The sequence below is a fragment of the Oryx dammah genome, unplaced genomic scaffold (genome assembly GCF_014754425.2).
Source record: "Oryx dammah isolate SB20612 unplaced genomic scaffold, SCBI_Odam_1.1 HiC_scaffold_25, whole genome shotgun sequence".
Classification (NCBI taxonomy): domain Eukaryota; kingdom Metazoa; phylum Chordata; class Mammalia; order Artiodactyla; family Bovidae; genus Oryx; species Oryx dammah.
In genome coordinates, this window is record NW_024070209.1 from 95,227,186 (window position 1) to 95,255,096 (window position 27,911).

Here is a 27,911-nt window from a genome sequence, read left to right on the forward strand (position 1 = left end):
ACGTGGGAACCTCAGCTGTGTCCAGGAAATGAGGAGGCTACATGCCTACAGAATTGTCAGAAGGATAAAACAGACAACAAATGCAGAGCATCTGGAACTAAGGCTGGCAAACAGGAGAAGGAGTTTACAGTGTTCTTTCTCACGTGTTCCCAAGTCTTCACCCCAAGAGAAGAGGCCCCATTCAGCCCGTCTCCCCTAAACCCCCAGCAGACAGTGCTTATTTGGGGGGATGGATCTCAACCCTCATAACTGATAACACAGTTTCATCACAATGTGCAATCTGCTGAGCACGGTGGCAGCACTGGGATCTCATCAGTACAGAGCTTCCGGCCCAGGCACTGAAATCCCCTGAAGCTCAAAGAAGGGCACCCTGGGCTCCGGTTTCAAGGTTTTCCTTTTTAAGAGAATAAACCAGAGAAGTAGGTATGTTCCGCCTCAGCTTAACTCCGCTTTGGATGGGGTCGGTGGAAGTCAAAAATCATGGTGACAAGGTAGACAAATCCAGTGAGATTTACTAAGAGCATCTGGATCTGCAGACCCAGATAAGAGGTTATTAGTCAACAAATACAACAATAATAGTAGCATCTACTACTTACTGAGCATGTAGTCTGTGCCGGGTGCTGTGGCAGGCCTTTCAGATCTGTATTAACTTATTCTACCCTAAAATAAACACCATTGTTATATCTATTTCACCGAAACTGAGGCTGGAGACATTAGGGAACCTACCTGAGGTCAGTCATCTATTCAAGACACTATTTTGGATTCAGAGATCAACAATATGGTCCCTAACCCAAGTATTAATAGCACAGTCCAGCAGGAGAGAAAGACAAAGTAAAGAAAGAATTACAGTTCTGTGTGATCAGCACAGAGATGAAGGCAAGCTCAGAATGGTGCCAAAACACAGAGGCATTTAACCCAGTAGATAGAGGTGGGGGTGCGTCAGAGAAGCTTCTTAGTGGAGCTATCTCAAAACATAGTTGTTTATCTCTATGTCATACTGAAAAAATGGTGGCAACCCCAGAAGGCAGTGGAGCACAGCAAGTTATAGAATAGAGCCTGCTTTGGAGTCTGAGCTCTGCCTTCCTTGGGTAAATGATATAATCTCCCTAACTTAAAGTTTTCTCATCTACAAAAAGAGGATAATTCTCAGACTATAACATTGTTTTCAGGGCTAAATATCAGGCTGGCCAAAACATTCATTCAGGTTTTTCCATAACACTTACTTCTAAATACTTCTAAGTTAACGTAATACTTGTCATAAAAAATACATAATAAGCAATAGACAGTACAACTATTGGGCTTCCTATGTGGTGCTAGTGGTAAAGAACCCACCTGCCAACTCAGGAGATGTAAGAGACCCGGGTTCGATCCCTGGGATGGGAAGATCCCCTAGAGAAGGAAACGGCAACCCACTCCAGTACTCTTGCCTGGAAAATCCCATGGACGGAGGAGCTTGGAGGGCTACAGTTCACGGGGTTGCAAAGAGTTGGATGTGACTGAAGTGACTTGGGACACAAAATACCACTATCAGCTTTTCTTCGTACAAAGAAGTGATATATATATAATGATGAGAAAGTGACAATAGTTGACATTTATTGAATATGGACTTTGTTCATTTAATCCTCCCAGGAAAGGTGGGTGCTATCATCAGTCCCATTTTACAATGGAGGAAACTGAGGTCTGGCAAGTCTGAGACATGTGCCTGGAGTTGCGCAGCTACCAAGTGGAGGAACCAGAACTTGAACTCAGGTATGCCAGACCCCAAAGCCTGTGTTTTAAACCTCCCTATAGCCAAGGGAGTTTGGGGAACTCAGGGGAAAAAGAGACTTACAGGGAACATATCTTCCAGATTAGAACCACTGACCAGTCTACGGTGAAGGTCAACTTCCACTGCAACAAATTCAGTTTGACTGTAAATGTCCCAACTCTCAGACTCAGCATGTGACCTACAAGACCCCTTTCTGAAAGCCCCTGGAGAAGGTCCTGGTTTCCTGAGCCACAGCCTCAGTTTGTGGAAGTGGGACAAGGCTGACAGGAGCAGTGCCCCCTCCTCTAGCCCGGACAAGTTCATAATCCTGATGAAGATGCAACCCTATGGTTGCCAGCCTGCTTTGGTCCCAATTCCATGCATGTTCATTCTCGAGCACTTCGAGGTAGAAAATGAAAATATATGAGCGGGAGAAAGCCTTGTAATAACTGCAGCATGCCCGCTTTAAAGCAAGTCCTTCGGGTATATTATTTTATCTATAAAGAGAGTTTACACTAGTGTGAATGCCACATTTTGGTTCCCCTTGCATTGACAAAAATCTTTTTTTTAAAGATCAAAGTGTATGGTATGCCTATGTGATGTTTGACATTGGACAAAGTACTCTTTTTCAAAACAGACATTTTCCAAAAACATAACTCACTAGACTAATGGGCAGTGAGAAGCCAAAATGACTGCCCCTCCGCCTTCTCCTTGTGTGTCTTTGCCAGAGTCCTTGGGACTTGCCAAATCCGGTCATGCCTGCTTAGCTTGCTCGACTGATTGTGCCAGAAAAGAAAATAAGACACAGATGTATTTGAGCTCTTTGAGATGCCAGTAAGAGAGACAGCTAATGGCTTCATTTCGACCCTCCCCTTCCAGCTGGGCACAGGTGGGGGATAATGAGGTCCCTCTCCCTAATCAAACTCAATTATTTACTACTCTATATAACCGCAAAGACATTCACATTCAGTTCAGAATATAAAACACACCATGGGCTACTTCCAACCACTGCCACTGGGTATTTATAACAAACTCAAGTGGCTAACAGTTTGCCTTGGCAGGAGTTTAAGTGTGTAAAGTTTTGCAAACTGTTTCTGTTCAGATACGTCCTGCTGAAATGGGGTCCCAGGCGGGGGTCCACAACTGTCAGGTCAGTGAACTGCATAACATCTGAGAATGTATTCACCACGCAGTGCAGACAGGATCTGGAAATCAAACACTTCGTTCTACCACAACCTTCTGAGAAAGCATCACGGTTTTTTCAACAGCAAGACTGACATTGTATTAATAAACATTACAAGTCACTAGCCTGACATGTACATAGCAGCAGCTGACAGACTCCAACCTAAGCTGAGGGGAGAACAGAGGAAATCAAAATGAGACATAGTAACTAAACATGGCCAAAGCTGGTGGATCATGAAACAAATCACATTAATGTCAGAAACCTGAGTCCCAAACTTTTAAGATTCATAGCAACTGAAGCAACAATCTGGTATGATTTTTGGACACCAGAGTAACTTGATGGTTATCTTAAATATGGGCTCTTATTGTAGGAACAAAGCTATCCTGGCACCATTTCAACAGACAGACATTCCAGGGAGCAAAACATACATATTTAGCTTGTCTGACCTTTAAATTCTTAGAAGTATGTAATTAATGCTTTCCATCTTTATTACTTGCTCCAATATTCCTGTCACTTTAAACAGACACAAAGAAAAATCTTTTCTTTTCTCTAGACAGTAGCTGTTGCCAAAAAGGAAATCAAGTCAGATTTACAAATACAAAATTAAACAGGCTGCATATGTTACGTTTCCATACATGAGGACAATCTGGACAATGAAAATGTTTGCTAATACAACAGAATGAAAAGAAACAACACACAGTTGGTCCTCTATGACTCAAGCAAACAATAAATAACCAGGATAATTTACAGACATATTGTCAGGCCTGATTACAAAGAACAGAGGCATCTTTTTTTTTAAATTCCCTGCCCTATTTTAGCCCTGCTCCTTACCAAACTGTCTGACCTTGGGTAACTACTTGTCTCTGATCCTCAGCTTATACAAGTGAGTTGCTTATAAGGAATAAATGAGATAACGGGCTATCAGGGGCACCAAACTGAGTGTGCAAAAATGCTCATCCCTCCCCACCCCCACCACCTCCTCTCCAGACTATCAAGGCAATATCACATAAGAGCAGGGGAGTTTTCAAACTAATGATATCTTTTCATAAAGGTCTGGTCACTTGGGGTATACTATAAAGAAAGTATACCTTTGAGAACCTCTTTGAAAAGCCCTCATACAGAAAGAACAATGAATCTAGGGCATACCTCCTGAAAAAGCAGCTAACCTTTCTCTTTATGCAGACAAGAGAAGCCACAGCCATCTTTGGGAGCCCTCTGGGCCACATCGCCCAAGGCAGCCCAGCTTCTGGTACAAGGCTCTCCAACACTGACCCAGTGGTCCATTTCCCAAACAGAAAAATCCAAACTGAATTCTATATGCTCTGCAGCTTTTGGTTAAAACAGGCTCTTTCCCATATCCACCTGATATATTAAACACTGAAAGTAAAACACATATGAAAGTGTTAGTCGCTTAGTCATGTCTGACTCTTTGCGACCCCATGGACTGTATCCCACCATGCTCCTCTGTCCATGGAATTCTCCAGGTAAGAATACCGGAATGGGTTGCCATCCCCTTCTCCAAGGGATCTTCCCGACTCAGGGACTGAACCCAGGTCTCCTGCATTACAGGCAGACTCTCTACCAACTGAGCCATCAGACAAGCCCAAGTAAAACGCATACATAGGCAGGGCAATTTAATTAACTGACTTCTGATCTAGGAGGATTCTGTTTTATTGTTTTTTTCTTCCCTTAAAGCTCTTCTTCCCCACTCAGAGCAGGATGCCAGTGTGAAATAATAATGTCAACAGAGGTAATGCAATGACACCACACACATTGCTTTTATCATCGCCATTTTTAAAACTCAATTCAGTGTCACAAATTCTGATGGAATTAGCCTATGCTGGGGGCTAACTGTGCTTCCCTGGTGGCTCAGGTGGTAAAGAATCTGCCTGAAATGTAGGAGATCCGGGTTTGATCCCAGGGTCAGGAAGATCCCCAGGACAAGGGAATGGCAATCCACTCCAGTATTCTTGCCTGGAGAATCCCATGAACAGAGGAGCCTGGCAGGCTACAGTCCATGGGGTTGCAAAGAGTTGGACACAACTGAACAACTGACACTTTGACTTTTAGGGGATGGGAAGAGATGGACAACATGAGTTCCTCTCCTGTCCACTCCTCGTCTAACCTGTCCAACAGCCTAGCAGGCCTTGGCTTGGTCATTGCTGGTAAGGAGCACTTCTTCGGATGCTGAAAATCAGCTGAGATCTAGCCCTCAACTAGTATTAGGGGTCACTTCACCCAGCTCTCTGTCCCCTACTTCTCCCTTCCCATACCTCTGACAGTTAACTTTAGTGCTTAGGCTCAGAGAAGCTAGCTGTCAGCAAGTTAGGGACTCCTGTTTATATATATATTGGCTCTGTCCAAAATCAATCAAGAACAATGGATACCTTAGAAATCCGCTTGCTGATCTGGTAAAGGAGGCAGTGTTCACTAACAGGCTCCTAATTTGTACTTCGTTAAGAGTAATCCATTCTCCTTTCCCCTAATGACAACTCTATTTTCAGGGGCTTCCCGGGGCCCAAGGGCCTGGGAGGAAAAGACCAGTGTAGCCTCAACTCAGTAAGAACACCCACCTCCACACTCTTTTTCACAGAATGCTTTTCCAACTAGGGATTCATTTAAGTTAACTAGCTCCTCTTTTTAAATGTAAATAATTATATAATAAGTCATTATCCTTGCACGATGGAACCAGGAGAAATCTGAAATTTTCTTTTATATGAAGAAACATATTTTCTAATTTTTCTATACTGGTCATGAATTGTGTAATAAAAAATAACCCAAAGAAAAGTTACATCCCATACCCACCTTAGGGTGAATCATTCAGACTGACAAATCTCTGATAAAAATAACAAATTGTAACCATGTAGTACTTCCTACATACCAGGGCCTGAGCTAATTTTCTGACAGCAGTATTTCCCACCCGAGGTTCAAGGGCCCCCAAGGTCAACAGATGCATTCACAGGCTCTCTTGAGTTTCAGAATTTAAAAATTGTGCCTTTAGTTCAATGAAAATCATGTATGTATGATTTTCACTGAAAAGCAAAAAGTTATACAGATAGATGTAGATAGTGACTTAAACAGTGATAGAGAGATAAAGATACAGGCCACTCCCAGTTTTCTAGGTTTCCCATTCTCCATCCAGCTGGGGGAGCCTTGAGTCATTGTTTGGAAGAGAAATACCTGGAAGAGCCCCTTAACCTTCAATAAGACAGAGGTGAACAAGAAATAAGGGAATGTTCCTGACCCAGGGATCGAACTCATTCATGTCTCTTACATCACCTTCACTGGCAGGTGGGTTCTTTACCACTAGTACCACCTGGGAAGCCAAAACATACAAAGCCAGAGTCAACCAATCAAGGCCACACCCAGTCATTTATGTATTTGTCTATGGTTACCTTCACACTACCACAGAAGAACTGAGTTACAGAGACTGTATGGCCTGCAAGCCTAAAATATTTACCATCTCATCTTTTAGTTTGCCAACATGCGGGATAAGCTTAAGATTTGGGAGACTGTTCCAGCAGCTAGTTATTTAACATCAATAATAGAGGCAGAAAGGCTAAATGGCAGTGCAAGCTGCATGCAAAAACTTAGAATAGAGAACGTGATGGGAGAAGTGTACACAAGGCTCTTTATGGAACAGACCTGCTGATCTCTGAAGAATTCATGTTCTGTGTGTACAAGTCTCACTGTGCACAGGATCAGTCAGGCAGAGAGCCCATCTACAGAAACACTAATTAGTAAGGTGACGCATCACCCTGGTTCACCCAGGATGGAGTGGGGAGCTCTTGGACTTAGGACTTCTCATTTTAAAACAGGGAAAGTCATCTCTTTGGTGGTTAGGATTCCAGGCTTTCACTACCATGGCCCAGGTTCAATCCCTGGTTGGGGAACTGAGGTCTCACAAGATACATGGCATGGCTGAAATAAATTAAATAAAACAGGATAGTCCTGAGCAGGACTGGCATAAGCTGGGTATCCTAGCAGAAATGTTCTTTATTCTTCCATTAAAAAGCATTTAAAATTGGGGAGGTGTGCACTGTAAATCAACTGACCCATTAAAATAATGGACTAATACCTAAAAATACATTCACTGCTTAAAAGGACAAATAATAATATGATAATCTGATGTTTCTTATGAAAATCAAAAATTCAAGTTGACAAGTAAAACATTTAACACCCGTTAAACCCAACATCAGTGATTTAATTTCAACAAAACATCATCTGTTGCATTAGTGTTGTTAATTTGTATTTTATTAATGCTATAGTTTTATTTGCATTTAATCTATAATTTTGTTTCAGTTGCATAAAGATATGGAATTTGTAGCTAGCATTTTACATCTGTATGTGTTTAAGTAACATTACAATAAAACAACTTTGGGCAAACACTGAAGTTTCAGGAGAATTAATTTTCCTTTTTAAACCGTTTGGTTTAGAAAGGACTTTCAGATCAAAAGACTACTATGATCACATGTTAGTATTTATGTAGCAAAAATTGTATGCTAATGAGAATAATGCTTCTAGTGACTTATTAATAAACAACAGAATTCCAAGCAGAAGCTACTGCTACTGAAATTCCACTACATACATCTTAAAAAAAAAAAATCCTAATGACATCTAGGGCTTCCCAGGTGGCACTAGTGGTAAAGAAGCCTCTTGCCAATGCAGGAGATGCAAGAGATGTGGGTTTCATTCCTGGGTCGAAAAGATCCCCTAGAGCAGGAAATGGCAACTCGCTCCAGTGTTCTTGCCTGGAAAATTGCATGGATGGAGGAGCCTGGCGGGCTATAGTCCATGGAGCTGCAAAGAGCTGGACGTGACCGAGCACGCACACATCACATTTTGTGATGGTAAGACTGAAAAGATGGTTTTATGAATTTTATTGGTAGCACTGTAATGGATACATCTTCAGAAGGCTATGTATGTCAATGCGAAGTGAGAATCTGAAGATGTTTTTTTACCTTGACCAATAATCCTACTCAGAATGAACTTTCCTAAGGAAGTTATTCAACAGAAACAAAAAGGATACAGGTAAGGACTATCTTTAAAGAGTCCCTTATTAAAACCAAATCAAGGAAACAATCTAAACACCCTGTGACAGGCATCTAGTTCATCTCATACACTTTTCTGTTGTATTGCTCATCGTATTTGAATGGTTTGACAACTGTCACCCCATTAGACAGAAAGCTCCATGAGAATAAGGGGCTGTCTCTTTGACCTTTTTTTCCCTGCAAAATCAAAGTACTACTTTATTAAATGAGTTATTTTATACAATATGAACATCAATATAATTACAATTGTAAAAAAAATTTTTTTAGAACAAGGATGGACTGATTTTCAGATTTCCAAACCATAGTCAACTGTACATTTACACAGAACTGCCTTTGCATGAAGCCCAAAGAGGAACAGCATAAAAAGGACTGTTTCTGTAGCCCCTTGATTTTTGCTGATCAACAGTTTGTTAGAAAAGCAGCTGCAGGTTTTTACCAAAGGTCTGAGACATTACATAATAAATGTAGATTGCAGGAATTAAGAATGGATATCAAAATATTTGGAATATTAAGTAAAAATGACACAATATGTATGCTAGAACTGAAAGTATAATATATATACATGTGGAAATGATTATATAAAAACGAAAATAATTATATAGGGATGGAGGAATCATTGGATAAGTTTTAAACTACTTTAAATATTCTTTTAAAGTTGTTGTTTTAGTGCCTCCAAAATGTAAAAAGAAGAAAAAATCTTTGCTATGTACACCAAACATGATTTCATGGTAGGGATGAAATGACCATGAGGAGCTACCCCCGGCTCACTCCCAGGCCCTCAGGTTTCTTTCTTCGCTCAAGGGTAGAAACATCCAAAATACTCGTATATCCTAGGTAGCATAATCCTATTTTTAGTAAAAAATCTGAAACAAAAGCAATATGCTTTTAAAAGACAGGGGAAAGCCCTCTAAAGGGATCCCTCTTCTTGACAGTGCATTCGCTGGTTACTAACAGCAGGGGGTGCCAAAGGGACCACCACTGTCCCCAGGAGATGGCCAGGAGGGGCAGTGTCACGGCCTCCGTTAGAAAAGCTTAAACTGAGAAGACACTGCAGGTTTCCCTCTAACAACCAGGACATATGTATAAGACTCAAGTGCTCTACAGACATGAGTGGACAAAAACCACATTTTTATTTTAACTAACTTCTGATATTTAGCATTTCCTGGAATTATGAAGGTGGTCAACAAATCACAGTCCTATGAGCAGTACTGGTGACTCTGTCATGAACAGAAACCACAGATAGCGTCATTACAGCTGTGGCAGATGTCGAAAGGCCTCAGGAGTTACTGTTAGACCTGCCTCTGGATCTTGTCATTTAATGTATTGATTAAGCCAGTACATTTAATTATATCACAAATTTGTTTAATAATTTGATAACTATTTAAATATAATGGGATTTTCTTGTACTCTGTGAATATTGTTCTCTGCATTTACAAACACTTTTCTGAGAAGGGCTTCTGTAGGCTTTAGCAGACTACCAAAAGCACAGGTAAGGTTAAGAACCTCTGCTCAGTCTAAAGGAGAGCAACTAAGAAGAAAATCAAATTTGATTTGAACAAAATTGGAGAGAAAAAGAAATATTTTAAATCACAAAAGAGAAGTGATTGCAACACACATTTTCAGTTTGGATTCCTTGACGAGAAAGAGGAAAACATAAAATTTTTCCTTCATAGGGTCCGAAGTGCCCCAATATGTCCAGAGGCTTTTGTGCATAGACACAACTTTTGAGACAGACTTCATACAATTTACCCCAGGTGCAGTGGATTGGAATACAATGCAAATGTTGTCCCCATCTCTCTGGAAGTCATCATTTCATGTTGACTCTCCAGATACCAAATATCATTCATTTGATAAGGAAACCAAAATCAAATCTAAAACCCTAAAAGGCAGAGAGGTAAGATAGTGAGACAAGTAACAGCGTCAATACTCACATTCGAACAAAGAGCGACTCTTTGGATGTCAGACCGGGAGATGAATACTTTTCAACCAGGGCCAAAGTACTGAAGCCAAACTTATGAATGGGCTCGTTGGAATCCAGTGGGGGAAAGTCTGTGTCAACCTCCCCGTCATCCTCGGCAATATGCAGGCAGTAGGCACTGACATTGTCACTGTAGGGAAAATCAAAAGGTAAGTGAACACCAAGATATGGGAGGGATGCAGAGACCAGAGGTATGGAGGAGGGCAAACCAACCGGGACACTGCTGCTCCTCACCCTGAAGCCTGGATACAGTGACATCTCCCAAACCCTGCTTCCTCTGATAAAGAGAAAACACATACACGGCAGTGCAAAGGGGGAGAGACACAGTGTGAAATGAGAATGTTAATACTGCTCTATTCTTCCAATGAATATTTATAGACCATCTGTTACATATAAGACATGGGACTTAACACCTGAGATCAAAGATGAGATTGAGTATAGACCCTCAAAGGGAGTTTAGTGAATAGCAGCACGGGAAAGGAAGTACTAAATTAGCTATAAGTGTAAATAAAATAAATATCATAAAAGAGAGACAAACAAAACTATAAAGGAGGAAAAATTATTCGAAGGGAGTCAGAGGCCTCTGATTTATGTTCAGGATTAAGAAAATATCTGTGCTCTAGCTCAGAAGAAGTGTTCAGGGTAACCAAGAGAGTCTTTACAGTTCTCCTTTTTCTGAAGAGTATCAGGCTCTCTTGATAGATCTGATTCTAAACACCAAAGACACTTAACACAGTAAAAGCAAATGACCCAATTTATCCTGATGTAGATAACCAAGCTTCTCAACTATCAACACTTTTGGACTTGTCTCACTTCCCTAGAACGTCCAGTCAGTACTCCCAGACTCCAGCTCTGCCCAGTTTAGAATTGACACTCCTTCTCCTTTGAGGAAAATAAAAAGTCAACTTGCTGAAAAAGAGTGGGAAACTGCACCAACATAAAGAAAATTTAACACTGAAATAACTAAAACACTTGAAGATACCCTGCACCAAAGTTCAATCATGAAATGGCAAATCTGCGAGCACTGAGAATTTGAACCTAATAGTTCACAAGGAGGTAGGAGTCTAAATTCTATGGCTTAAATTTGGAGTTTAAATGATATGATTGATGCTTAAATTAATTAATTGCAAAGTGTATGCTAATTGTTTAATTGGTTGCTTGATCTATATAGATCATTTTTTGAATTAAATGAGTTGATTTACAAAGTTTATTGATTGGATGTGACAATGAATTATTTCACTGACTACCTGATTTGCAATTTTCCCAATTAATGCACAAATCTTTAGCTGCAACTCTGCTTATTGAGAGAGAGCCTACTTCAGGTGATCTATACTCAGTCTGTCATTACTGAGAGATATTTATTATACAAAACAGGTAATAAGGACAGATTAAAATTAATGGGAACTGTAAATTTACTAAATGGATGGATAACAAGAGAGTAATCTGGCTATGTTTGTCACTATAAATTTCATGTGTTCACAACACTGTTAAAATTTTTAAAAATTCATCTCTGAATGGTATGGGAAACTTACCAATCTTTGCAAAAGGTTACCAACCTCAACACAAGACACTTGCAGAAGTAGAAGAAAGCCCTTTGGATGAGGAAAATGTCATAAGGTAATAGCTAAGGGCTTTGTGTCCAAAGAGACTTGAGTTTAAACTGAAGCCGCATTGCTCATGGGCTATGTGAGTTCAGCAAATAAGCATCATCTCCTCCACATTCCACTTCTACAAAAACGGTACAATTACCCAAAGGTGGCTGTGAAGTTTCGATGAGATGATATGTGTAGTGCCTAGCATATAACAGAGGTAGAAAAATAAATGGTAGTAATGATAATAAAGTCTGACGGAAAATAACTTCAACGGTTAGGTCAACCCTTGAAGACAAATCGTGGATGCTTACTAGAGCAACAAAGCAACAGTGAAACTGGGCGACATGCTCTATGTGCCAATTGGAGTGAATGTGTTTGCTGCTTGCTAGCCTTGGGGCCCACTGAGCCTCCGGGAGTTTATGAACAGGGAAGACACTGATGAAGCAAGCAATGGACAGCACAGATTATTTACTGCTGTGTAAATCATCCTGAGGAATGTCTGTGAGTCCCTAGCACCACAGAGGTTTCAAGGGCAAATAATAAGTCTATTGATCAAAGCGGAAAGGCAAACATTGGTATCAGAAGAATTCTGCTTTGATTGTCACGGGACGCCCCCAAATCCCCTCAAAACAAACTCGGCAAATGTCACAGGCTAAGTTCTGAAAGCCAAAAGACTCACGGCATCAAGTGTTCTTCTCCCCCAGTTCTTGAATATAAAGTGTGATATCACGCATTCATTCAAAAAACAACTGAAATGCCTAGGCTATGCTATAGTCTGTCCTGAGCACTGAGAACACAGCAAGGAAAAGAATGAATAGTTTACCCAGTTTTACAAATTAATGGAAGTCTTCTCTGGGCCATCAGCAAAGTTTAGCAGTAAACAGGGCTCCCCTACCAAACCCATAATTGAACATATAAGGGGGGAAATGACTAAAACTCCACATGCTAGGCATGGGTATTGGTTTCTCTGTGCCTGCATACAGGAATCATGAATAAAAGAAGCTACTGTGGCATTCTGGCTTCTAAAACTGCCTTAGGACTCCAAATTAGTACAGGTACAACAGCCACTGGTGTCACTGGCTGCATTCACTGAGTACTATGTGCCAGACACTGTGCAAGACACATGAGCTCACACCATCTTCCCACCAACTGTGTGAGTTATGATTACTATTTTACAAATTACAAAACTGAGGCTCAGTGAGGTTAAGTGGTTTGTTCAAGATTAAACAGCAGGTAAGAGACAGAGCTGAGATTCAAACTCAGGCAGTCAAGAGCCCTCACTCTTCACTCCCATCTACCCCTCTGCCAACGCCATGGTGTGTCAAGATTTCCCAAGATCCTTTTTCCTACAAACTTACAGAAATGCTACATATGCTAAAAAGGAAAAGGAAACCGTGACACATATTTATAAAACACTGGAAGCTTAGAGAGATTTATTTCAACCTCCTCGCTTTTACAAATAGGAAATAGATGCCTATTTCCAAGAAGAATAAGGTGCCATGATCCCCTAATTAAATGGTGGCAAAATCGGTTTCCAGAGAACTCAGGTCTCCTTACTTCTCTTTCATTACACTTTGATCACTTCAGAATTTAGTGGCATTTTGATGTGGGGAGAGAAAAAGAGAGGCAGCTTTAGGTCCTTGACTCAGAAATATGCCAACTATAGACATCTAGAGCTTCCAAGATGATGAAAATGGCGCACCTCTTCATGACAGTTTGGTGGAAAGAAGAGGGGTTTTCCAGTCAGATGCAGTTTTAATGCTAACACAAACAAGAATGAGCTATGTGGCCAAATCTGAGTTTCATTTTCTTACTCATAACAGGCTTTGATTTCCTTAGGAGAATCATTTGGATCTTAAGTTATTCTTCCCTGCATTCTTACAGAACTTGGCTGTTACTTCTGCATATAACTTACCACATTGCTCTTTTTCTTATTTATGCATCTATGTTCTCCTAAAGAGCAAGGATTCTATTGTCTCTGCATTCTCAGTTAAGAGTAAAATGGCTGGCATTTATAAGGTATTTAACAAATATTTGTTAAATGAATGAATATATGGATGTGTAGCCTGAATCACTCTACCCATGAAAAAAACATAGTGGGTATTATTAATGATGCGTGTGTTAATGAGAAGAGGAGAAGTAATAAGGCTTTCTTTTTCTTGCTTGTCACACTGATATCTGTTAGCCAAGTGGGGTTTTCAAGGCAATGCACATATGTAGAGATTGCAATTCAAGACAAGGAAGAAGGCCCAGAAGAAAGAGAAAACGAAAGAGGCATTCTTACAGTTAATCAAGATGTGAGTACCAGCATCTCAGTTTTTTAATGGAGAAAAAAAATAAACAATAAGAAATTATTACAACTATGTAAAAATGTTCAATTACATACATATAAAAAGACTAGAAGAAAAGGGACCAAAATGTTTATAAAGACTATGTTAACATTCAAGCAATGAGCACTTTTTTCTTTCTAACTTTCTATACTTTCCAGATGTCCCACAATATATATGTATAACTTTCATTTTCCTGTCTTTATAAAATCCATAGAATTCTCCAGGCCAGAATACTGGAGTGGATAGCCTTTCCCTTTTCCAGGGGATCTTCCCAACCCAGGAATCGAACCGAGGTCTCCTGCATTGCAGGCAGATTCTTTACCAGCTGAGCCACAAGGGAAGCCCTTCTTTATAAAATACTTAACTAAATTTTTGATAAGGGTAACACATTCTTACTGTGGACAATTTAGAAATATGGAACAAGACAAAGAAGGCTGGGCAATCCTCTCACTCCACTACAAAGAGAAAATCATTTGTCCTAGAGACTCTGAGCATAGCCAGCCTGATTCACACATGTGGTCATTCACTCTACCAGGTTTTGAAATTAAGGAGGGAATAACCACAACGACTGCAATAGGGTCTGATAAGGATTAAACAACATAATTAATTGCACAGTGCCTGGCATGGAGAAAGACTCTCATTTTGCCAAAATTTCTTCTAGCACTTTTAAGTTTCTGATTACACAGAAGCTGAATTAACTATCCATCAAGAGTCTTGTGTCTCCCTCCCTACCAGAGGGAGAAGAATGATCAAAACACTCACAAACAAGTACAGGACAACTGGATCTACAAGAAGAGGCTTAATTTTAAGAGTTGGGTTGGCATGCATAGAGCAGGTCCTTTGAGGTACCATTGAGTTTGAAAGAGAAATGAAAGTTTAAATAATGAATGGATGTAAAATGGAGCCTGCTGTCAAAGAGAAATCCTTTGGGGGGAAATATTTATCTCCAAAGCTTTAATGAGTACCATTAAATGAATTTTGCTTATTCATATCTTATCAAATAAAGCTAAATTTTTCAGTACAAAATTTTATTCCACTGAATTGGTGACCGACATTCACTTTATGTTCAAATGGCAGTATGGCTTTTATGAAGAGACAGAGCCGTAAGCCCATAAATAGATGGCATTTAGTTCATAAATGAAAATTCAAGAGCATTCCAGGGAGCACCACAGGTTTCCACCAAATGTAGAAATCCATTTCTTATCTTCAGAAAATGCAAAACACACTAAAGTATGATCATGAGACAGACGAATATTTGCTCTTTTCAAATGAAAAATGAAATAAAGCATAATTCTGAAATGTCTAGAATGCTCAATACATGAGCTCTGCTGTTCAGTTTGGTGAGTATCAATATTAAGAGTATGTCAGGCATTAGCAAGAGAGAAAAAGATTCCGACGGTTGCAGCTCAGAAGTTCATCTCTTTGAAGTCAGAAGTTCAGCTCTTTGAAGTCAGAGTTAAAGATTTTTAAGACTCCCAAGATTTCCTTTTCTTCAAAACACATCCCCCATAAATGGAAAGTAAAACTGATAAATAACATCATAAGACTTGTCAAACCACAGCAACCTCAGACAGGAATAGTTAAATCTAAATTCCCTGGTAAAGTTCTAGGGAGAAAATGTCCACTAGTTTTTAAGCAGAAGCAAGACCTTCATATAGTTCTGTCTGGGCTCCTTCTGGGTCACTTTCTATTGCTGTGTCTTCAGGTCCCCTGACCACTGCACGCTTCCTCCTGCCACAGCATCGCTGCCAAACCGCTCCATCTGCCACATGCCTTGGGCCTGACCTTCTGTGGGAACTCGCCCGCCTCCCCCCACCGCTTCTCCCAGGTGCTGTCCTCACAGTGGCCTTCCCCCACTGCCGAGCACTTAAGTCAGCTTCTAAGCAAACATAATTCGCTTTAATTATTTGAATTATGTGCCCATTTCCTTCACTAGCTTGTGGAATTCATGGAAGAGAAACCGTATCTTACTCCACTCACCACTGTACACCCAGCAAAATGCCTGGTATATAGCAAACCCTCAATAAATATTTACTGAATGCATGAATGAATACAAATGATAAGTGAAATGAGCCAGTTACAAAGTGCTATTACACTTGATAATTTCTTCTTCCCCACCAAACTGTAAATTTTTTGAGTGCAGCAATTTCATTTCTCTTGTTCTCCATTTTATCCTTGATACCGCTGATACCCAGGGTCTGGAACTCTATAAATATTTGCTGAATGAAGAAATGAGGAGGGACTTAAGTCTTTGAGATTAAGCAGGGTATCAAGAGAAGAGTGAGAAAGACATTTCTAAGGAAATGGTAGAAGCAGAAGCTGTATGTCAAGAAGCTGCCAGTTAAAGAATGTGATGTGTTAGAAAGTATGGGAACATAGCTGGGGGTCAAAATGGGACGGGCACGTCAGGCTGTTGTTATTTAGGTAAAGAGTTCTCTGTGATGACTCTAAGGAGTATAAATTAGAAGCAGCAATCAAGAAATGGTAGAAGAGTACATACACTATGGTGGAGATACAGACAGAAAAAAAAAAGCAGCGAGGTATAGGGAATATAAAGAATTCAAACTGCAAAGTTGTCAGAAAACATAGAATATAAAGTCAAATGTTCCTAGATACTTTGATAAGCCCATGAGGGCATCAGTGTTTCACAGCATGGTACAATTATGTGAGCTATCAGAAAAGGGCTAAAATATGCTATTACTGCTGAATTAACACTAGTATTGGTTGCAGTACTAGCTGCTGGAGTTACAGGATTTAGCAACAACAGAAACACACATTTATGGAGCAGCTGCCATGTATCTTCTCATTTTAATTTTATAACTACCCTGATAGGAAGTTCCTATCCTCATTTTACACATAGGAAAACACAGGCTGAAATAATTCATCCAAGATCACCCTGATGGTCAGTGCCAGAATGCAAACCCAGGCAATGGCTTTGAATCCCACACCCTTGACCACTATGTTATATACTGATTAAGAAGGCAGATGAAAATGTTACCACAGGTTAGAGAGCTTCTATGAAAAATTACAAAAGTAAAGAAATCTCAATACTGAATGAGATAAACCTCAGCTATCTACAAGGTCCACCAAGTTTCCCAAGGACTCTAGGCAGCTGAGTTTACATGAGGATAAACTGAATCCACAGTAAGATCCATTGTGTGGCTGTAACATGTGTTGCTATACTCTACAGCTGCACTTTCCAAACTTGTGGTTACTGAGCCCTTATAATGTGTGTGTGTGCGTGTACTCAGTTGTGTCAAACTCTTCGTGACCCCACAGACTGTAGCCTGCCAGATGCCACAGTGCACGGAATTTTCCAGGCAAGAATACTGGAGCGGACTGCGATTTCCTCCTCCAGGAAAATCTTCCTGACCCACAGATCAAACCCACCTCTCTTGAGCTTCCTGTATTGGCAGTCGGGATTCTTTACCTCTGAGTCACCAGGGAAGCCTCTTGGAAATGTGGCCAGTCTGAATTGAGATGTGCTGTAAATAGCATATAAACACTAGATATTGAAAACGTGACCCAAAAAATAACAAAAACATCTCATTAATAATTTTTATATCAATTACATATTGAAATGATAATCTTTCCTATAAAGGGTTAGATAAACTATAGTATGAAAATTAATTTCACTTCTTGGAAACATTTTAAATATGTGATTACTAGAAAATTAAAACTGTAAATGTGGTTTACATTTGGAGCTTGTATTATATACACATTTTTTCAGCTTTATTGAAATATAATTGACATGCAACATGTTTTTCCAGTGGTCACATATGGATGTGAGAGTTGGACTGTGAAGAAAGCTGAGTGCCGAAGAACTGATGCTTTTGAACTGCGGTGTTGGAGAAGACTCTTGAGAGTCCCTTGGACTGCAAGAAGATCCAATCAGTCCATCCTAAAGGAGATCAGTCCTGGGTGTTCTCTAGAAGGAATGACGCTAAAGCTGAAACTCCAATACTTTGGCCACCTCATGTGAAGAGTTGACTCATTGGAAAAGACTGATGCTGGGAGAGACTGGGGGCAGGAGGAGAAGGGGACGACAGAGGATGAGATGGCTGGATGGCACCACTGACTCGATGGACATGAATTTGGGTAAACTCCGGGAGTTGGTGATAGACAGGGAGGCCTGGCGTGCTGCGATTCATGGGGTCGCAAAGAGTAAGACACGACTGAGAGACTGAACTGAACTGAAGTGAACTGAAGGTGTTGCTTTGACATGCTCACATACTACCAAATGATTACCACCAAGCAGCATTAGCTAGTATCTCCATCATGGGCAGAACATTTGGGACTCTTAAAGACTTCTGGGGTCGCGAAGAGTTGGACATGACTGAGTGACTGAACTGAACTGAACTGAAAGACTTCTCAGAAAAAGTGACTCCAGAAAGAATGAAGATGAAAGAATGAAGAATGAAATAACTTCAGAAAGAAGGAAGAGACAGATTCAAAGCAAAAACAACACCCAGTTGTGACTGGCAATGGAAATAAAGTCTGATGCTGTAAAGAACAATATTGCACAGGAACCTTAAATGTTAGGTCCATGAATCAAGGTAAATTGGAAGAGGTCAAACAGGAGACAACAAGAGTGAACACTGACATTTTAGGAATCTAAAATGGACCGGAATGGGTGAATTTAACTCAAATGACCATTATATCTACTACTGTGGGCAAGAATCCCTTAGAAGGAATGGAGTAGCCCTCCCAGTCAACAAAACAGTCCAGAATGCAGTACTTGGGTGCAATCTCAAAAATGACAGAATGATCTCTGTTCGTTTACAAGGCAAACCATTCAATATCACAGTAATTCAAGTCTATGCCCCAACCACTAATGCCAAAGAAGCTGAAGTTGGACGGTTCTATGATGAGCTACAAGACCTTCTAGAACTAACACCAAAAAAAGATGTCCTTTTCATCACAGGAGACTGGAATGCAAAATTAGGAAGTCAAGAGATACATGGAGTAACAGGCAAGTTTGGCCTTGGAGTATAAATGAAGCAGGGCAAAGGCTCAGAGAGTTTTGCCAAAGGAATGTGCTGGTCATAGCAAATGCCCTCTTCCAACAACAGAAGAGATGACTCTACTAGACATATGGACATAACTAGATGGTCAATACCAAAATTAGATTGATCATATTCTTTGCAGTTGAAGATGGAGACGCTCTATACAGTCAGCAGAAACAAGATCGGGAGCAGATTGTGGCTCAGATCATGAACTCCTTATTGCCAAATTCAGACTTAAATTGAAGAAAGTACGGAAAACCACTAGACCATCCAGGTATGACCTAAATCAAATCCCTTACGATTATACAGTGGAAGTTACAAATAGACTCAAGGGATTAGATCTGATAGACAGAATGCCTGAAGAACTATGGACAGAGGTTCATGACACTGTACAGGAGGCAAGGATCAAGACCTTCTCCAAGAGAAAGAAATTCAGAAAGGCAAAATAGTTGTCTGAGGAGGCCTTCCTTACAAATAGCTGAGAAAAGAAGAGAAGCAAAAGGCAAAGGAGAAAAGGAAAGATATACCCATCTGAATGCAGAGTTCTAAAGAATAGTGAGAAGAGTTAAGAAAGACTTCCTCAGTGATCAATGCAAAGAAATAGAGGAAAAGAACAGAATGGGAAAGACTAGAGATCTCTTCAAGAAAATTAGAGATACCAAGGGAACATTTCATGCAAAGATGGACATGATAAAGGACAGAAATGGTCTGGACCTAGCAGAAGCAGAAGATATTAAGAAGAGGTGGCAAGAATACACAGAACAACTGTACAAAAAAGATCTTCACGACCCAGATAATCACGATGGTGTGATCACTCACCTAGAGCCAGACATCCTGGAGTGTGGAGTCAAGTGGGCCTTAGGAAGCATCCCTACAAACAAAGCTAGTGGAGGTGATGGAATTCCAGTTGAGCTATTTCAAATCCTGAAAGATGATGCTGTGAAAGTGCTGCACTCAATATGCCAGCACATTTGGAAAACTCAGCAGTGGCCACAGGACTGGAAAAGGTCAGTTTTCATTCCAATCCCAAAGAAAGGCAACGGCAAAAAATGCTCAAACTACCACACAGTTGCACTCATCTCACACGCTAGTAAAGTAATGCTCAAAATTCTCCAAGCCAGGCTTCAGCAATGCGTGAACCGTGAACTTCCAGATGTTCAAGCTGGTTTTAGAAAAGGCAGAGGAACCAGAGATCAAATTGCCAACATCTGCTGGATCATGGAAAAAGCGAGAGAGTTCCAGAAAAACATCTATTTCTGCTTTATTGACTATGCTAAAGCCTTTGACTGTGTGAATCACAACAAACTGTGGAAAATTCTTCAAGAGATGGGAATTCCAGACCACCCGACCTGCCTCTTGAGAAATCTGTATGTGGGAAAAGAAGGAACAGTTAGAACCGGACATGAAACAATGGACTGGTTCCAAATTGGGAAAGGAGTATGTCAAGGGTGTATATCGTCACCTGCTTATTTAAGTTACATGCAGAGTACATCATGTGAAATGCCAGGCTGGATGAAACACAAGCTGGAATCAAGATTGCCGGGAGAAATATCAATAATCTCAGATATGCAGGTGACATCACCCTTATGGCAGAAAGTGAAGAGGAACTAAAGAGCCTCTTGATGAAAGTGAAAGAGGAGAGGGAAAAAGCTGGCTTAAAAACTCAACATTCAAAAAACAAAGATCATGGCATCAGGTCCCATCACTTCACGGCAAATAGATGGGGAAACAATGGAAAGAGTGACAGACTTGATTTTCTTGGGCTCCAAAATCACTGCAGATGGTGACTGCAGCCCTGAAATTAAAAGACACTTGCTGCTTGGAAGAAAAGGCCAGGCAACATTAAAAAGCAGAGACATTACTTTGCTAACAAAGGTCCATCTAGTCAAAGCTAGGATTTTTCCAGTGGTCATGTATGGATGTGGAATTGGACCATAAAGAAAGCTGAGCACTGAAGAATTGATGCTTTTGAACTGTGGTGTTGGAGAAGACTCTTGAGAGTCCTTTGGACTGCAAGCAGATCAAACCAGTCCATCCTAAAGGAAATCAGTCCTGAATATTCATCAGAAGGACTGATGCTGAAGCTGAAACTCCAATACTTTGGCCACCTGATGTGAAGAACTGATTCAGTGTAAAAGACCCTGATGCTGGGAAAGACTGAAGGCCGGAGAAAGAGGATGATATGGCTGGATGGAATCACTGACTCAATGGACATGGGTTTGAGCAAGCTCCAGGAGTTGGTGATGGACAGAGAAGCCTGGCGGTGCTGCAGTCCATGGGGTCGCAAAGAGTCAGACAGGAGTGAGAGGCTGAACTGAACTGACACTTCTGAACTTCACTGTACTTTGATCCCAAGAACTTCCAGCTGAAAGTTTATAACCTTTGGCCAACATCTCCCCGTTTTCCTCATACCCTAGCCCCTGGAAACCACAATTCTAATCTCTGTTTCTATGAGTTCATTTTTCTAGATGCCATCTTAAGTAATATCACACAGTATTTGTCTTTCTCTGTCTGACTTGTCTCATTTAGTATCATGTCCTTGAGATCCATCTCTATTGCTGAAAATAGCAGGATCTCCTTCTTTCTCATGCCTGTGTAGTATTCCACTGTGTGCATATACGCACCATGCCATCTGTATCCATTCATTCCCAGGTGAGCTCTTAGGTGGTTTCCTTGTCTTGGCTATAGTGAACCGCAATGAACCAGGCAGCACAGGTGTCTCTCTGAGATCCTGTCTGCACTCCCGATGGATATATACTCAGAAGTAGGATTGCTGGGTCATACAGAAGTTCTGTTTTAAATTTCCCAAGCAACCTCTCTATACTGTTGTCCATAGTGCCTGTACCAACTTACATCCCAACCAACAGTCACAAGGGTCCCTTTTCTCCACAGCTTCCCCAACACTTGTCATCTTGTCTTTTTGATGCCAGTCATTCTCACAGGTGTGAGGTGATTGCACTGTATTTCATTTGAACAGGACTGCTCCACAGACAGAAACTTTCACCCACTGAACACTGAGATAACAGTCCAAAATACACTAATCCAGCTGTGTATACTACAGCAAAATCTTTCAAGTTTTCAGCAGTTCATCTGTCAATAGCCTGATGAAGGGCAACAGAATTTAGAGACCAGTGAAATATGTTGAATATCTAAGGGACAAGTGAAAAGGCGGCAAGGAATGGCCATTCTAGTGTACAAGAGTCATAATACATAACAAAAAATATAACAATTGCATACAAAAATAAGACTACTCAAAATTATACATACAAATCTTTAAAATTATCTATGAAGTAAGATAAACATGGTTTTGTGTCAAGAACCTTACTTGTGTCAAGTCCTTATTTCCTATCTCAAGTTCCTGACAGGCTGAAACCTCACTGAATTTTATTTTTCTTTTACAAATGGGTGTTCCTAAAAAGATAGAGTTTCACTCAAATCTGACAGAGAAATATAAATTAAGGAATGTTTTAAAAATCTTACAGGCCAGAAATAGACCCACACAAATTCAGTCAACTGATCTTTGACAAAGCAGCAAAGGCAACTCAGTGCAGAAAGGCTGGGGTTTCAACTGGATATTAAGATGAAAAAAAAAAACAAAAGAATTCCCGATACAGACCTTACACCTGTCACAAAAATTAACTAAATGGATCACACACCTAAATATAAAGCACAAAACTATGAAAATTCTAGAATATAACATAGGAGAAAAAGCAGGTAACCTTAGGTTTGGTGATGACTTTTTAGCTGTAAAACCAAAAGCATAATCTATGAAAAATTTGATAACTTGGAGTTCATTAACATTAAAAACTTCAGCTCTGCCAAAATTGCTGTTAAGAGAATAAAAACATGAGCCACAGACTGGGAGAAAAGTCTTTACAAGAAACACATCTGATAAATATACAAAGAACTCTTAAAATTAACAAGAAGAAAACAACCTGACTAAAATATATGCAAAAGACCTGAACAGAGAGCTCATAAAATAAGACAGATATCAAATAAGCATATATAAAGATGCTCAACGTCATCTTCCCGCGTGTGTTAAGTTGCTTCAGTCATGTCCAACTCTTTGTGACCCCATGAACTGTAGCCCGCCAGGCTCCTCTGTCTATGGGATTCTCTATGGCACCCCACTCTAGTACTCTTGCCTGGAAAACCCATGGATGGAGGAGCCTGGTGGGCTGCAGTCCATGGGGTCACTAGGAGTCAGACACGACTGAGCGACTTCACTTTCACTTTTCACTTTCCTGCATTGGAGAAGGAAATGGCAACCCACTCCAGTGTTCTTGCCTGGAGAATCCCAGGGACGGGGGAGCATGGTGGGCTGCCGTCTATGGGGTCGCACAGAGTCGGACACGACTGAAGTGACTTAGCAGCAGCAGGCAAGTATACTGGAGTGAGGTGCCATTTTTTTGCTCTAGGGGATCTTCCCCACCCATCAATCCAACCTGGGTCTCCTGCATTGCAGGTGGATTCTTTACCAACTGAACCACCAGGGAAGCCGCAATGGAAAACTACTCAGCCATAAAAAGAATAAGATTTGACATGTGCAGCAACATAAATGGACTTGGAGGGCATTATGTTAAGTGAAATAAGTCAGAGAAAGACAAATACTATAAGCATCATCATATGCCATCATCATATGTGGAATCTAAAAAACACAACAAAACAACAAAGAAGCAGATTTACAGATACAGAGAACAAAACAGTAGTTACCAGTGGGGAGAAGGAAGAGAGGGCAATATAGGGGAAGGGAAAGAAAGGGTTATTATGGAATTATGTGAAATCATGTGTGTGTAACTCCCTAAAATTGCACAGCACTACCTAGATAGCATATTCAAAAGCAGAGACATTACTTTGCCGACTAAGGTCTGTCTAGTCAAGGCTATGGTTTTTCCTGTGGTCATGTATGGATGTGAGAGTTGGACTGTGAAGAAGGCTGAGCACCGAAGAATTGATGCGTTTGAACTGTGGTGTTGGAGAAGACTCTTGAGAGTCCCTTGGACTGCAAGGAGATCCAACCAGTCCATTGTGAAGGAGATCAGCCCTGGGATTTCTTGGAAGGAATGATACTAAAGCTGAAGCTCCAGTACTTTGGCCACCTTATGTGAACAGTCGACTCATTGGAAAAGACTCTGCTGCTGGGAGGGATTGGGGGCAGGAGGAGAAGGGGACGACCCAGGATGAGATGGCTGGATGGCATCACTGACTCGATGGACGTGAGTCTGAGTGAACTCCGGGAGTTGGTGATGGACAGGAAGGCCTGGCGTGCTGTGATTCATGGGGTCGCAAAGGGTTGGACATGACTGAGCAACTGAACTGAACTGAACTGATAGAGTTTGTTTATTAAATTTTAAGCTTTTACTTTGAATTGGGGTATAGCTGGTTAACAATGTTGTGATGGTTTCAGGTGAGCAGTGAAGGGACTCAGCCATAAATATACATGTATCCATTCTTCTTCAAACTCCCCTCCCATCCAGGCTGCCACATAACACTGAGCAGAGTTCCATGAAAGTACTATAGAATTTAAATAATCATTTATTCAATTAAAAAAAAAAGAAATTCTTGGGTTTAAATACCAGTTCTACCACTTGCAATGTAATATAGAAAAGTTACTTAGCCTCTCCATGCTTTAGTTTCCTTGTTTGTAAACTGTATGCCACAGCTCAGCTCACTGTGTAACCCTGGGCAAGTTCCTTTGCCTCTCTTGGTTTCAGTTCCCACATCAAGCAATGTTCTAAGCATTAACTCAGAAAACATTTATAAAGTCACTAGCACGGGGTTGTTTCCACTTTATGCTGAAAAGGAAGAACACCGTAGCTGAGCCTTGAGTACAGCTGCAGACTCAACCCTTTTCTAAACCTATGTGGTATTTTGGTTGGAAAGGCTTCCTACTACCATAGGAACAATAAGGATTATCTTTATATCCACAATTTTTTCAGGCAAAGTGGAAGGCACTGTCAATGAGAACTTGAAAGAATGATTTAAAGTACAAATTTAATGTACCTAAACACACACACGACAGACTGGACCATTCTAACTCAAACTGCGAGAAGAAAAAGCCTCCATGAGAGTCCATTTCCAAAATGAAGGCATCTATACTGCATTTAGCCCTACTGCTAGGAAGGGCACATAAACTAGGAGAGGAGGCCTGTCAGACAAGACATTCAAGTATGAGAGGACTAAAGTAGCAAACTGCTTTAAACTTCAAGTTATGGTGTACAAGCACAGAGACTCTACTTTCAAGCACTGGATTTTTAATGTAACAGTTTAATGAGGAATGGAGTCTAGGGAAAAACTGGACCACTGACTGATAACAAAGAAAACTATAATTCAGATCAAAGGGAAATAATGTAAAAATCATGGCATCAAACAGATTGGGAATCAAATTCTGACTGGGTCATCTCCCACTGGTATAAACATCAGCAAAGAACAACTCTCTGATCCTGAGCGGCCTCCTCTGCTAAACAAGAACTGCGATGCTCACCTCACAGGAAGTGGGAGAATTAAATGAGAAATCAAGTATGCAGCGTCTGGCGCCATGTCCATCTCACGATCCCTGCTCAACAAACACGAGTTCCCTCCTGTTGCTGTCCATGCCCCTTTTATAAAATCAGCAAGCATCACAAAAGGGTTTGGAAAGGCATTTCCTCGGGTCTGGATTCATAAACTTGGGTCTATTTGGCAGGCAGACTCTCTGAGATAACAAGCCTGAGTTACACAGGCCCAAGATCTGGTGAGCAGCCTGGCCTGGATCAGTGTGGACATCTGGCTCCCAGGCCAATGCCTAGAAAGACTGGCCGGTCCCAGAGGGCAGCACGGGTGGCCAGGAGACAGCCAGAAACCAGAGCCGCCGAGAAAAGGGAGGATTACTTGAGCTTCGGCTCCCGTCCCTCGCTGGTGTACTGCCAGCAGATGAGCCCGATGAGGTCCTGCACCCTGGCGCTGGCCATAGTCACCACCGTCATCGGCAGCAGTCTGTCCTGGCTCGAGTGCAGGGGGAGGTAGACATCGATCTTCTTGGTCGCTGTTGTGCCCACGTGACCCTGTGGACAGAGCACATGCGTGAGGCTAAAGCACACAGTTTCGGTCATGCAGACCCCACTGGGCTACGACGCCTGCCCTCCAGGACCTGCGCTCTCATTCTTTGGGCACAGACCAACTGATGAGCCTGGGGTGGTCCTGAAGGGGAAACGTTGTTTATAGTTTTAAGAGTTTTGTTGTTTTTGTTTTTTCTTTTTTTAATTTGAATTTTCTGCTGCTCGAATGGATCCAGCTCTGCCAGCAGTACAACTATAATGAACAAATCAGAGTAGTGGGCAGACCTAATGCTTGGTGTCAGAAGACTTGTTCTGGGGCTTACTCAGGGTGACCCTGGCGTCAGCTGCCTTCCCTGAGAACTGCTGTATCACTCCCTGAGACCTCAGGCTAAGCCGCCATATTCTCTGAGGAAGCATTTAGCAGTACTGGAACCCAGTGCTTTCTTCCGCGGAGACGATGGGGGGCTAACTCCATTATGCACTACATCTCTTTACTTCACTCATCTGAACTGAAGTTCAAGGGTCTCTGGTCTTATGACTGCCCTAACCGCCACACTCACACTGACCTACATGTCCCTAATGCCTCCCCCACACCTCTCTCTCCTCCCTCCCAAACCCTCCACTCCCCTCTGGAATTCCTGCACAAATCAGCAAACTCCCCATAAATCATTACTTCCTTTTAAAAACCATTCCTCCACCTCTTTGCCGTAATTGAAACCTGCCAGTCATGAGGATACTACTTCCTCTACTGTCCAGAAGACTGTTTTGCTTTGTTCTCTTTAACCTCCAAACCTTTAAGGCCAGCAGGCAGAGTACGTATTCTTGGTCTTGCTATTTCCAAACTATTAATTCTCCTTGCTTACAAAAACCCCTGTTCCTTTGAGACCCCAGCCACCCAACTACACCATCCTCTCTCTCTCCTTTCCTGTTTCTGTTATCTACGAGCCTTTGCTCATCCTGCTCCCTCACTAAGGCCTGAGTTCTTGGACAGTCTTTCCCATCCCAATTCCTGTCATCATTCTAAAAGAACAATCTGTCCAACACCCAAGGCTCTCAATCCCCAGACCATGTCACCCCCAACGCCTTTTCATCCACTCCTTAAATCACTGATTGTGCTGGGTACATTGGAGATTTATAACAATGCCAATATCCTAATTAGATTAATTAGTTTGTTTTTAAATTTGGGCCTTGCCATGTACCTTGTGGGATATCTCAGTTCCCTGACCAGGGACTGAACCTGGGCCATGACAGTGACAGTGCCGAATCCTAACCACTAGACCACAAGGTGAAAACCTAAATACACTTTAATATACCTCCACCTCATTTATTCAAGAAGTCCCTCGAATTCTGTAACCTATAATCTGTTGAACCAGCTCTTAATTATCTATCAGTCACCCTTATTTCCCAATACCCTACCCCCAGACTACATAGCCATTACAGCCATTATAATCATTCCTTTGCAGATATAATTTGTAAAAATATTTTTATTTATTTATTTGGCTACACCAGGTCTTAACTGCAGCACACAGGATCTTTGCTGCCGTGAGCTAGATCTTTTAGCTGTGGCATGTGGGATCTAGTTCCCCGAACAGGGATCGAACCCAGGCCTCCTGCACTGGGAGTGTGGAGCCTTGGTCAATGGACCATCAGGGAAGTTCCACAAATACAATTTTAATACGCTCTTACTCCCCTGGACACGGTCAGCAGAGCATCAATCTTGTTTGACCCCAACCCTCTGCATTCCTCAGCTAAACACTGGAGAAAAATCATGTAACCGTATAGATGGACTTTACTTTAAATCCTATGATGATAAAACTCAAACAGACACTCAGCATTGTACAGCAAGCCTACTGTATCTCCTGATCCAACCTGCACCCGACCTGAGAACACTACTGCACCCTTCTCTCCTCAAACTTCCCACGAACCGTGCCTCTTGACCTTCAGCCCCTGTCCTTCCCTTATGTACTGCCAATAGATGAAAAATGCA

At 41.3% G+C, this 27,911-nt stretch overlaps 1 protein-coding gene across 13 annotated transcripts in view; it reads right to left on the reverse strand.

The window, feature by feature from the left end:
* The window catches only part of MAPKAP1 (MAPK associated protein 1), a 237,831-nt gene that overhangs the window by 98,301 nt on the left and 111,619 nt on the right, over positions 1-27,911 (reverse strand). For all 13 annotated transcript variants that reach the window (XM_040225126.1, XM_040225134.1, XM_040225128.1 and 10 more), the window contains 2 exons: positions 25,758-25,930; positions 9,913-10,089 (listed from right to left, as the gene is read on the reverse strand). In XM_040225126.1, coding sequence (XP_040081060.1) covers positions 9,913-10,089; positions 25,758-25,930 — 350 coding nt within the window. The remainder of the gene's footprint in view (positions 1-9,912; positions 10,090-25,757; positions 25,931-27,911) is intronic.